The 12,463-nt window shown below is 36.4% G+C and overlaps 1 protein-coding gene and 1 long non-coding RNA gene across 3 annotated transcripts; one reads left to right on the top strand and one right to left on the bottom strand.

Annotated features, from left to right (window-relative positions):
* Window positions 1–679: 679 nt before the first annotated feature.
* Window positions 680–3,503, bottom strand: LOC128027232 (uncharacterized). Its single transcript, XR_008186656.1, has 3 exons — window positions 3,426–3,503; window positions 1,235–1,298; window positions 680–1,061 (listed from the first exon to the last, which is right to left on the bottom strand). It is a non-coding gene; the product is annotated as an uncharacterized LOC128027232 (long non-coding RNA).
* Window positions 3,504–3,521: 18 nt separating this feature from the next.
* On the top strand, window positions 3,522–11,776 carry LOC128027229 (uncharacterized). 2 transcript variants are annotated; one of them, XM_052614613.1, is made up of 16 exons: window positions 3,522–3,867; window positions 4,558–4,669; window positions 4,915–5,128; window positions 5,443–5,585; window positions 7,153–7,312; window positions 7,393–7,448; window positions 7,568–7,746; window positions 7,824–7,934; window positions 8,025–8,165; window positions 8,272–8,379; window positions 8,509–8,667; window positions 9,968–10,481; window positions 10,578–10,650; window positions 10,734–10,909; window positions 11,004–11,092; window positions 11,199–11,776. In XM_052614613.1, exons 1-16 carry the CDS (start codon window positions 3,661–3,663, stop codon window positions 11,262–11,264), a joined length of 2,508 nt encoding a protein of 835 aa, XP_052470573.1. In that variant the 5' UTR covers window positions 3,522–3,660; the 3' UTR covers window positions 11,265–11,776. The 2 variants fall into 2 exon arrangements, with proteins under 2 accessions (XP_052470573.1, XP_052470574.1); XM_052614614.1 differs by having other exon boundaries at window positions 7,571–7,746.
* The last annotated feature ends 687 nt before the right edge of the window (window positions 11,777–12,463 follow it).

Consider the following 12,463-nt stretch of genomic DNA (forward strand, 5'->3'; position numbering starts at 1 on the left):
AACTGTTTCCCAGTGCAACTCTTTTACATCTACATACTTCTCTGCTGATTTGACAATTATTTTGATCCTTTCATACGTCTTTTCATCTGTGCCGAACAATTTATTATTTCTGCTATAAACAGTACAAAATCGTTATTTTTCACTTTCAGAGACTCTTCTTTCAATTTATCATATCCTTGACATTTTCCTATTTCTTTGTACATATTTCCACTTTGTTTTGTCATTCTCATATTTCCTGAAACCTTCTTTGCTGCCTCTTCATAGCTGATTCCCTGAACCACCTCGATTCTTTGTACTTGAGCCTGGCTCTATTAACTTCACAGCCACAATACGCTGAGCTTTGTTCCCCTCCACAATTACAAAATTTCAGGTTTGCACCCTCATCACATTTGTCACGCTTGTGGTTTCCACTATATTTACCACATCATTGCTTTCCTTTGCACACCGCTGCCACATTTCCAAATGTCTGACATTTGAAACATCTAAGGAGGATGTATGTATAGCCTCACATTTTAACACATGTATCCAATATATATCTTTCCAGGGAGAACTTCCTCATCAAAAGTGACCACAACCGAGGTACTATCACTTACACTTCCATTCCTATTTACTTGTAGACGTTTGACTTCACTTACATTTGTTATGTTGTTTTTTTTTCCAATCTTCTACTGATTTGTTTTCTGGGATTCCTGTGAAAACCCCTTTTATGAATTTCTTGCCATAAGCCGTAGAACATTCCACTCTCTTTCCATTGATCTTGTTCATTCTCATTACTTTCCCTTGATGTTTTGCATCCTTGCAAATAATCAACAATGATCCATTTCTAAGAATTTTAGCACTCTTTATTTCACCAATTTCCTTATTTAGCATTTTTGTCAACTGTATTTTTGTCACTTCCCTCTGCATACTCCTGTCCATCCCAAGTCCAGTTGTTTCCAACCGCCTTAGCAGCCAATACTCTCTTCATCCATGGTCACTAGCCTCGTCCTCTATTTAACCCCCGCCTTTGTGTAAACATCGACATGTGATCTCAGACCACGCGTGCATAGAGTCCATCAGAACTGCAAAAACGAAAAACAAACAATAAATGTAACCGGTTAAAAAATGTTTATTTAATATTATCTGTGTTATTTCATCTACAACAACAATGTGAATTTTTATAAACATCCGTTTTGCCATTATCTTTGAAATGCTCAAAAAGTGTGTACTTTTTCTTCACCAAAAGAGTACATACTTTAAGGGTGTAGTATAAGTAGTCACATTGGGACACAGCACATTTCTTTCCTGTAAACTGGATTCTGCAAAAGAGGAAGGCTTTACTCAGCCAGTGATGAACACTTTAAAGGGGTCATATGATGTGATTTCAAGTTTTCCTTTCTCTTTGAGTGTTACAAGCTGTTCATGAATAGATAGGATCCCTTAAGTTGCAAAGACTAAAGTCTCAAAAACCCAAAGAGATATTCTTTATAAAAGTTAACCACACCCTCCTAAAATGCCTCATTTAAACACGCCCCCACATGTCTGCCTCACGATGTGGGAAGATTTGCATACGCCACCCCAAATGTTCACGCAAAGAAATAAGGTGTAACTTTATTGCTGCTACCACCGCCATATTGTGAAGATGCTGTGCGTCTCATTGCAAAAGTTAAAATACTGTTTGACCTTCCAAAAGAGGACATGACTAGAAATCAGTGGTTCAGTTGTATCCACAACACTGTTACAGAATGGTTCAACCCAAATATACAGCTGTGTGCATCAGATTTTATGGAGGAATGTTTCATGATCCTGGAAGGGAAGACAACAAGGCCGGCTGTTCTGATTCACTGTCTGTAAGTAAGTTTGCATATATGTAAAGGATTTGCCACTTATGATTCAAATGCAAGTTTTAAGCAGTGTAGAGTAGAGCTTGTTGTTTGTCGTTTCTCTGATCACATGGCGCGATGCAATGCAAAGTGTTAAAAGACAGTATAAGTCATTATAATCTTGTGTCCCCAATGAATGCAACAAATCCCCTGGGACAGCTGTGGCTTAATGGTTAGAGAGTTGGACTTGTAACTTGAAGGTTGCAGGTTTGAGTCTTGGTGCTGGCAGGAGTTCTGTGGGGGGAGTGAATGAATAGCACTCTGTTCCACCCTCAGTACCCATGGCTGAAGTGCCCTGAACCCCAGTTTCTCCTTGGGTGCTAGATATATAGCTGCCCACTGCTCTGGGGTGTGTTTACTTCTCACTGCTGTGTGTGTGCGCACTTGGATGGGTTCAATGCAGAGCACCAATTCTGAGTATGGGCTACCATACCTGGCAAATGTCATGATTTATAATGTGTTTTAATGTTTTTGTCTTGTCACGCTGGTGTTCTGACTGGGACACCACATGACAGTATGGGAGTTGTAACATTTCCTTCCATCAGACTCTTGAGGCATTCAACCAATCACAACACACTAGACAGCTGGCCAGTCAGCATACACTTTGCTTTTCAGACGATGAGCTTTGAAAAAAATCTACATGTTTCACAAAGATGGGGCATAGAGGAGAAACGATAAAGTACAGTATGTGGAAAAAGTTTTTTTTAATTTATTTTTTTTAAACCTTAAACCGCATAAACATTTCATTAGACCAAATACACAATAATGTTCTTTTTAGCAACATCATATGACCCCTTTAATTTACCTCAGTGACTCAAATTTGTTCACAAACACTCATTCGTTCATGGTTTCGTTTAGTGGTCTAAAAGGTTATGCTTCCTGGGCACTAAAGCATAAATGGCTCCAGTTGTGTGTGTGCGCGCGCCAAAGCACAAATTCTGAATATGGGTCACCATACTTGGCTGTATGTCACTTTCATACTCGACCGAGTCCCACGTGTATTATCAAACTACTGATATAGACATTAAGACCTGTAATAACTTCCTTACGTAATTTTCATTTGTATACTACCTTTTTTGCTCAGTTCAGCACAAGCGATTGAAGCGAAATTAAACCAACCATTCAACATTTGAAAGATGTCTGTCACAACATCTGATATGTGCAACTAGTCTACCCGTGATGGAAAGGGCGCGTGACGTTTCCGGACAAAGTACAATATGCGGTTAGCGAATTTCGACTTCAGAACCAGAAACTCAACACATCGTTTTGACGAAAAACGAAGCATGAACACGTTACACTGCAACCCATAAACACAAACAAGCCTTTAAAATACTTTCTCGATTAAACGCAGGCTACTCAACGTGTGCCATCCTGCAGCGATGGTTGAAGAAAGACAAATTAGTGAAAGTAGGCTAAACTTCACAATATGCTTGATGTTATCGCATGATGCGCGCCTATTTCCATATGAAAGTGAAAATGAACGATAACGATTTGTCCATAAAATTAATCTTTATAATTAATCTCTAATAATGTTGAGCTACATGCTATACATGTATTACTTACAGAAAGCAGATTATAGTAAAGATTAAGCAGAAGCACTATGGGGGGCACCTTCGAAAGCACCGATCATCTTAAGTTCCTAGAGTCAAACTCTTACCTTCCGGTTTTGCATTCAGTATGTCTCGTCTGTCTGGATGCAAGCAGATGAGAGCGAATATGTGTTACGTTTAAGTGGACGAATTGAGCTATCTGAATCTAATGTAAACGTATTTATTTCTGAACCTGGACCTCTTTAACAATGCGCACTTGGCAGTGCATCGTCTCCATTAGTATATTTGTACTTCTTTGGTACTTCTCAGAGTTTGAACAAATATGGACACAAGCCCTCTGTTGTTTTTTATGCCTTATGAATTTCACTTTAAGAAACCAAGACTGTAACAAAAAACAAGCGAGGCTGGAAACGAGCACTCAGACGGATGATACAGATGAAGAAACAGAACTACAGGTAACAATCAGATTAATCCGGCGTTCCTGCATATTTTAACGTAGGTGACTTGAGAACACTAAGAATAGCCTATTCTTATTCATATTTGTATTTTTATTCTTACTTTGAACTTGTGTATAGAGTGGTTTACACCATCTTGTTGAAAAATCTAATTAATTATTAACAAGGCTATGTTTTGCAACAAAAAGCTTCCATTACTGGTTAAAGCTGGTTATTAAATGTTGTGTTCCAAAAACCTGTTTAACTGGACTGCACTGACCAGCTGGTAGCTGGTTTCCGGTTTGTCTTATGGTTTTCAGCGTACACAATGTAAATAACCATTGCGGACCAGCTAGAAACCATTGTCTATGTCCCAAATAAAAACTTCTGCAGTGAGATTGAATATTTACCTTTATTGGTTATTGTAAATTGATACATAACAATCAAGTAAATTTTTAGGCAGAACTCACCGTGGGAAGCATTTGGACATGTCATTACTATAGTAGGCTATATGGTGGAATTATATAACAATTTGGTTGAAACTTTTGGTTCTCAAGTCAAAATAAATCATCTGATTACTTTTTGTTCCTTATTTCTGTATGCAGTGTATTCCAGCAAAAAGCAAAAGCTCTTACTGACCTCATTTCTGAATTCATGACTCAGATACCTTACTGGAATTAAATCCCTTGCACTTTCACCATCCTGTTTCAGACAAAGACAGGTCACCATGTTGGTGTCATTGATGAGATTGATGCTACCAGAAGCGGACAGACTTTGTCTCAGACAATGCAATATCCAAATACACAGAGGTCACTTCTCCAGGGTAAATAATAATTTTGTTTTTCATAAGCTTCACCCCCATTTTAGGAAGTTTCTTGACATGTCCATGAAATTTTGTTGTAAATATGTCAGAACAGAAAGCTGACAATCAGATAATATAGTAATACTTTATTGGTTTGTGTGGCATTTATATCCTAAAAGATTTCTCATCAAAAACGATAGAGACTTACATGGTATAACAATGTGCTTAATTAAATTATTGTTATATATTTTTAAATGTCTTTCTAGTCTTTGAATGTGCCTATGCTCACCTGGTCAAGCCGTGGTACACAGTTCCAGAATTGGTGGACAGTCAGCCCCTTCATAGGGCACTACAGACGGAGTTTAACCTGATAGTCGAGAGAGTCATCTGCAAAGCAGAAAACTTCAATCTGTCCGTTACCAGTGTGGGTTGTATTAGGATCTTCACTCAACACCTGCATAAAGCAAAGCAGTCAGATGGGTGAGCAAGTTTTTTTGTGTCATTATGTATGCCTCATTTATTCTAATAATATTATAGTAAAATATTATGATGTGTGTCATCACTATCTTGATGACACTATCTAGTGTCATAAAAAAAATCCCTTTTCTATTTAATGCTTGGTCCATTAGAGACCATCAGCACAGCAGCGGGGCTTGAGCTTATGTTTTAAAATCAAAGAATTTCTGCCAAAACTTATGGACTTTCTAACCTATGACTGATCACATGATGTAGTTCCAGGAATACTGCTAGTAAAAGGAGTCTTTATGGCTTGTTCACTTGTTTACATGTTTCAGTTCTCCAATGTTTGGTTCAAGATCTGAGGAGATGGCAGTCCTCAGGTCCTTCTCCGAAGCTCTGGTGCGAAACCTTTTTCCTGAGTACCTTTTGGAAGCAAAACTCTACCAGTGTTTCCTAAATGAGATTGTTGCTACTAAAGGTTAGTCCTACTGACCTTTGTGCTATATCATTTCTAATGATCTTTCTAATGATCAGAACGTTCATCATCTATCTGGTATCAACATTTGTAGCATTCACTGTTATGTTTAGGACAGTATCTCTGAACTTTACTTTGCCACTCAATGCTTCAAGGCTTGTCTCAACAGGCTTGTCACTTTCTACAAACCTGTTCATCTTCATTTTTGTGTGGATCTTGCCTTTGACTGATCTTGCCTTTGTCCACAATGGTTATGGCGACAAAGAGTGAATTATTTCTCGAATTGCCGCCAACAACATTTTTAATATAAATTCAAAATGAAATGTATTTTATAGAATTAATTGTAAATCAATATGATTTTTTAAATCAATGTTTTATTTTTTTTATACCAAATCATGATGGTTGGTGCTTCTAAATTTTCTTTTAAAAAGTGACATGACGTGACGTACAGCCAAGTACTCAGAATTCGTGCTCTGCATTTAACCCATCCAAAGTGCACACACACAGCAGTGAACACACACACACTGTGAACACACACCAGGAGCAGTGGGCAGCCATTTATGCTGCAGCACCCGGGGAGCAGTTGGGGGTTCGGTGTGTTGCTCAAGGGCACCTCAGTCGTGGTATTGCTGGCCTGAGACTCGAACCCACAACCCTAGGGTTAGGAGTCAAACTCTCTAACCATTAGGCCACGACTTCCCCCATAACCTTTACTTTCTTAATATATTCTCTTAAAACGCTGCACTCATCTGATCCAAAATGTAGAAAACATTATGTGAAATATTATTACAATTTTCAACATCATTACTTCAGTCTTCAGTCAGTTTCACATTCTGATACATGGCGGCGTAATCTGTACATTTTGGCTCTCCGATTGGTAAAAGCCTGGGATTACATACGCTTTTTTAGCGTGACTGCTCTTCACACATCAACGTGGCATGCGGTGTGTTTCCCGGTCCCGGATGAAACAGGCTGGTCTAAATGGAGAGGGGAGGGGCAGGTGTGAGGAGAAAGGAAATGGCACAGGTTCCAGAGCTCAGGAGATTGAATCCACCTCCAAATGCCACCCGGTGTTAAGGAACACAGCCCAGGGCTTTAGAAAAGAAAGCCCATTCTGATATGTTGATTTAGTGAAAAAGAAACATTTCCTATAACTATCAATGTTGCTTAAGATTTTTGAGGAAACTTTGGCTTCAGAATTGGGTAACACAATTGGGTAATACAATAAGGTTCATTAGTTAACTTCTTTAACATGAACTAAGAATGAACAATGCTTCTACAGCATTTATTAAACTTAGTTAACATCAACTTCAGCATTTACTAATGCATTATTAAAATCAAAAGTTGTGCTCGTAAACATTAATGCACTGTTAATTAAAATGACTAACAATGAACTAACAATGAACAACTGTATTCTCATTATTAGTTATTTTTCATATATAGTTTTATAATTAATTTAATATAGATATATATATTTTTCATATACAATATATTTTTGTACTGTTTTAATTGTATTGTGTAGCTTCTACTAATACACAGATTCTTTGTTACTCCTGTTGCCCATCTCTAGCTCTTGATGTGCTTGTGACATACCTCTGTAATCCGGACAACCTGAATCAGATGCTGGTTTCGCAGCTGGATAGAGTATCCTCTAAAAGCTCAACAGGAGACCGGCCAAACTCAGATAGGAAAGGCACACCATCTCCCGTAGGATGTAAAAAAGAGGAAGGGTAAGTCATTTCAAAAACATATATTTTAAGCATATTTATCATATTCATCTCATTTGGTGGCCTTGTTATGGATTCCACAGATTTACAGATGAAGCAGAGGATGCTCTATCTGAAGTCAAAAAAGAAAAGAAGAAGGGTGATTCTATCTATAGATATCTTTCTCTTTCATTTTAGTATTTTGATTAATGAGCAGTAAGTGTAAATTTATAATGTATTAAAGTGTAATTGAAAGATGTTTTATCATTGTTATTTAAGCAGGCAATAGGGTCAAAGAAAAAATCTATAAAATTGTTGATAAGGTCAAGTCAAAGAAACCCAAAAAGAAAAAACCTAAGGAGGAGAATACTATATTGGCACGAGGATCTGCTGCTATGGCAGCTGATGATGAAAGCAGCAGAGAGAGCTCCATTAGAAGCAACATGGACTCCGATTATGTATGGAAAATGTGCATATTAAATTCATTACAAAGCTTTTCGGTACAACTAAGTTTGTCTGTGCTTTCTTTTAAAAGGACAGTGAAACGGATGTTTACCTGACAACATTTTTCCAAGAGGACATGATGGAGTTTAAGCTTCCCTATGAGATGTGGCGGGTGGGGAAGTGGGCAGTCCGTGTTACAAATGTGAGGCATATTTTAAAACAAGGAAAGCTAAACAAAGTGCAAGCTAAGTTGAGTTGAATAAAAAAAAAAAAAAAAAAAACATTGTCTTAGGTTCAGAGGGAAAATGAAGAGCTGTGTTTCACGGTTCACCTGGAGGAGAGAAATAACCCTGAGAATCTCAACTGGGATGTGAAAAAGACCCAAACAGATATACTTCAGTTTCACAACCTCTGGCAAGAGAGTGAGGAAATGGTGAGGAATATTTTGTATGTATTTCTGTCTTATTATTGATTAGTGCATGTGGCTGTTTGTTTTGAAATCTGTTTTTTGTTCTTCTCCTTTTGCTGTTATTTTTAAGGGAAGTTCAACTTTACCCTCCGTGTCTGCAATAGTAGAGAAGACAAAGAATGATCTTGACGGTGCACACATAGAAGAAGTTAGATCAGCCTTGGAGCACTTTTTGCAAGTAAGCGGTCAGACACACACACACAGACACACACACACACAGACACACACACACACACACTATCTAGAATTAAAGGCATTGTCAGTAGAAATAAATACCAGGCTATTGTTTCCTCTCATTTCCCACCAGGAGCTGGTTTCTGATACACAACTTGGTCAGACTCTGCTTGTATTCCAGTTCTTGTGTCCCATTGCACTGCTGCTGAGTAATAATGAAGATAATGGCGGTGTCTGGAGTTTTCTGAATGGACTTGCAAGCTTTCTTACTCCTGGCAAAGACGAGGATGAGGTAAAAAGAGATTGTAGGTCAATAGCTTAATGGAAATCTCATGTTGAAACATTACGGTTTAAAAGTTTAGGGTCATTAAGATTAATTTTAGAAATGTATTGTTGTTTAAATCCTTAAATTCTGTATTTTCTGTTTATTTGTTTTTTTATTTTGTGTTCCTGAAACTCTTGTATTAGTTTTGCAGACTATTGCAGATGAGAGCAAAGTTGAACTTCCCTTAAAAACAACAGCAAGAAGTTACTGTTGTGAAGCCAGACTTAGATGTTGTCATCGCAATAAAAAAAAAAAAAAACTACTACTAATACTTTTACTCCGCAAGGGTGCATTAAATTGAACAAAGATACAAAAAATATATATATTAGCCAAGCAAAATGGTTTTCAGCATTAATAATAGTTAATGTTTTTTGAGCAGAAAATCAGCATATTAGAATTTCTGAAGTATTATGCAACACTGGAGTAATGTTTGCTGAAAATTCTGCTTTGCCGACAAATTATTACATTTTTAAAATGTAAATAGAAATAATATTTTCTTATGTCTTAACTGTAGCCTTTGTGGGCAAGAGAGCCTTCTTTTAAAACATTTTTAAAATATTTGAATGGTATTGTATTTATATCAATATTTCATATATTTGGATCAATAGAAATACAGCAAGATGTAAAACCTAGTCAAAATAGAGCTACATTTGATTGATTTACAGCATAAGCTACAGGTCAAAAGTTTGGAATAATTGAGATAATGAACATTTGATAATAAGATAATAATAAGATAATAAGTGACTAAGTCCCCAGGAGTTAATGAAGAGATACTTAGCCACACCCACATATTAACCAGCTGTCTTTGATTTATTAACTAACGTTAGTTTAAGAATACCTGTTTGAGCAATTTATGTGTGTCCTGAAAAAGGCTGTTTTGCCGAAACGCATAGATCTACTTTTAACTAGTAATAATGATTTAAGACCAGTATATTAAAGGCTTTTTATCTTACCATGCGAGTGCTAGCAAAGTATTTCGTCCACTTAATTTGATGTTTACTTCCATCACATCCAATGAGCACCAGTGGCTATATAAATACTGTGTAGCACTCTCTGCTTCTGGTCTTGCAATATTTGATATATATATATATATATATATATATACATACACACACACACACACACACACACACACATAAAGATTTGATTTCTTATCCAAAGAGCTATAGTTTGTTGATTTACATTAGACATATACCTTTAGCTCAGCACAAGGTCATTTATTGAGAATACTGCCATCCTCTGGTTATATAATTTTTTTTTTTCCCAGTCCCATAACCCCAGAGGAGAGGATAAGCTTGATGAAGCAGGAGCCTCAGTACATCACAGTGGACCGATGGCACAGCCAGCCTGCATGGACACAAACGAAGAGCCAAAGGAGGACATTGTAGAAGGGCCAATAGCTTCAAACGTTAGGTTCAGAAACGGAGAACCAGAAACCGAAGACCAGACCTCTGAACAGGATGTGGTTTCAGATGGACGGGAGATTCCTGCTGAAAGTCTAGATGTCTCTGTTAATACGTCAAAATTAGTCAGTCCTTCAGGACACTTGAGTGATAGCTCAAGCTTACAGTTTGACTCAGTTGATGGCTTTACAAGTGCTCAGACTGTGGAGAAAACAAACAAAAAAGAAAAGTTAACTCAAAAAAAGTTAAATGTAGAACAAAAGTTAAAAGTAAAAGAAAAAACTGGACAGCTCAAGGAAGAGAAAAAGGAGTCCCAGACCAACTTGGAGCAAACCGAGGCTACTAAAGCCATATTTGAGTTACTTAAGGAAATAATTGGTATGATGTAACTCTCTTGTCCTGTTTGGCTTTTATGATCACCAAGAACTGCAACTTAAAAACTGATTTTCTTTGCCATTCAATGTTTGTCTTTAGTATCTTCAGGAAACTCAGTTCTCATTTTCCTTTTTGATGCCCTTCTAAAAGCAGTCCAGCCTTTGGTAAAAAAGTAAGTATCCCATTTCATATCTATCAAACACCAAATATATTTAACAGTATGGGAAGCTAAAAATAAGCTTTCCTCCCATGCAGGAAAATAAACAACTTTTTGAAAATGATGCATCCCACCGAAGTTCAGATTGCATCCTACATTGACAACTTACGGGAGAATATATGGCCAGAGGGAAATGTGCCCATCCAGCCGCCACGTGACAGTGAGGAGAAACACGCGACCATGGAGAAGGCTCTGCAGCTTATTAATTCAAATTGTAAGTGTAATATTTTCCCATGCCTTGTTTAAAGACCAATTTTAATAATTATTTCATCCTTACCAGTATGCAGTAATTGTTGTGGTGGTTTTAGATTCAAACGTTTTAATCCTCAAGAAGACTGAAGTTGAAACTTTGTTCAAGATCTTCCAGGACACAGAGGAGAACAAGAAACTGGTTTATGTGAGGACTCTAGCTAAGATGGTTATGCAGTTAAAATCCATTTTGAAACATGCATCCAAGATTAACATTTACATTTCTTTGTGTGTGTGTGTGTGTATGTCCATAGAAGCTGCTGTCATATGTTCTAAGGGAGTTCCTACCTGGAGAAACTGCTAAGGATTTTGTTTTCTAATAAAAAGAATACTTTTTTTATTTTTTATTATTTTAATCTGTCTGATGTCTAATCTAATGTGAATTATTTAATATTTTATGTGAATAATCTTTAATGATGCGTTGTGATATACCTCTGAAATCAGCCTTTCACTTTCGCTTTAAGCAGCATGAACACTTTTTTTTTTTATTTCTTTTTTTTTTTTTTTTTTACCGTTAAGCATTTTAACAAAAACACTGTAATTATGTTTCACTTCAACAATGTTACAATATCTTGGGTTTAAATTTTAAACTCATTTTAAAAAAGATCACTGTATATGTAAGTTCACTTTTTGTTTTGTACCTTAAAAATTGTACAATGTGAAGAACTTATTTCTATTTTAATAAACAGCACGGGTTACACAGGACAAAATACATAGTCATTGTGATACTGGTTAAAATGTTATATTTTTAAAAGACTTGATCCACACTTTGTCGATATGTGAGCAAAGTATTCGAATAATGAAAATGCCAATAAACATATTTTACTATTTATTTCGAGTCATTCAATTTTTTTGCACCTTAGAAATTCCTAATATAAGCAAAAATATTAAGTTAACACCGTTTTCAAACATATTTTCCTTCCTAGACTTCGAGTTACAATATCAAATTTTTGCTCCCGTACCTACCACGTCTATCAAACCCCAAGTGCTGCTTTATTGGAAATTATTATTCAAGCATAATTTTACACTTCATAACACTCCAGGAATAATATATATATAAAATTTGGTAGAAAGTCTGTTTTTTTTTTGAGGAATGGAAATCCAAAGGGATTTGGACTGTTGCCCATTTTTTGGATGATAATGGGATTTTGTTACTACATAGAGAGTTTTGTGAGAAATTTTAACTGCAATGTACCATTAATATACAATTGAATTATTAGAGCCATTCCAGTTGCTTTAAGAGCAATGGTTAAAGAAGATATTGTGAACTCCCAAGTTTCCCCGGAATTGAGGCAGCTATCCTTAGAAGGTCATGATTTTTGTCATAAAAAATGCTCTACTAGAGTTATTAGAAAGTTGATTTCACAGGTTTTCTAGATATTGAATTACCACCATTCATTGTGAAGGTAGTTAGTTTTGGTATTTTTCATGAAAACAAAGGTTTTGAATTTGTTCTCAATCCTCTGATATGTTTTGGGAGGTTTTTTATTCACAAATGCAGATGGTTTAAATCTAAACC

The sequence above is a fragment of the Carassius gibelio genome, chromosome A14 (genome assembly GCF_023724105.1).
Source record: "Carassius gibelio isolate Cgi1373 ecotype wild population from Czech Republic chromosome A14, carGib1.2-hapl.c, whole genome shotgun sequence".
Classification (NCBI taxonomy): Eukaryota; Metazoa; Chordata; class Actinopteri; order Cypriniformes; family Cyprinidae; genus Carassius; species Carassius gibelio.

What these genes read in the sequence shown, in the direction of transcription:
- LOC128027229 (XM_052614613.1), top strand. Translation starts at nt 3,661, where the DNA reads ATGCGCACTTGGCAGTGCATCGTCTCCATTAGTATATTTGTACTTCTT. An exon ending in CCTTGGAGCACTTTTTGCAA is followed by an intron (nt 8,380 to 8,508) that starts GTAAGCGGTCAG and finishes ATTTCCCACCAG; the next exon opens with GAGCTGGTTTCTGATACACA. An exon ending in CTGGCAAAGACGAGGATGAG is followed by an intron (nt 8,668 to 9,967) that starts GTAAAAAGAGAT and finishes TTTTTTTCCCAG; the next exon opens with TCCCATAACCCCAGAGGAGA.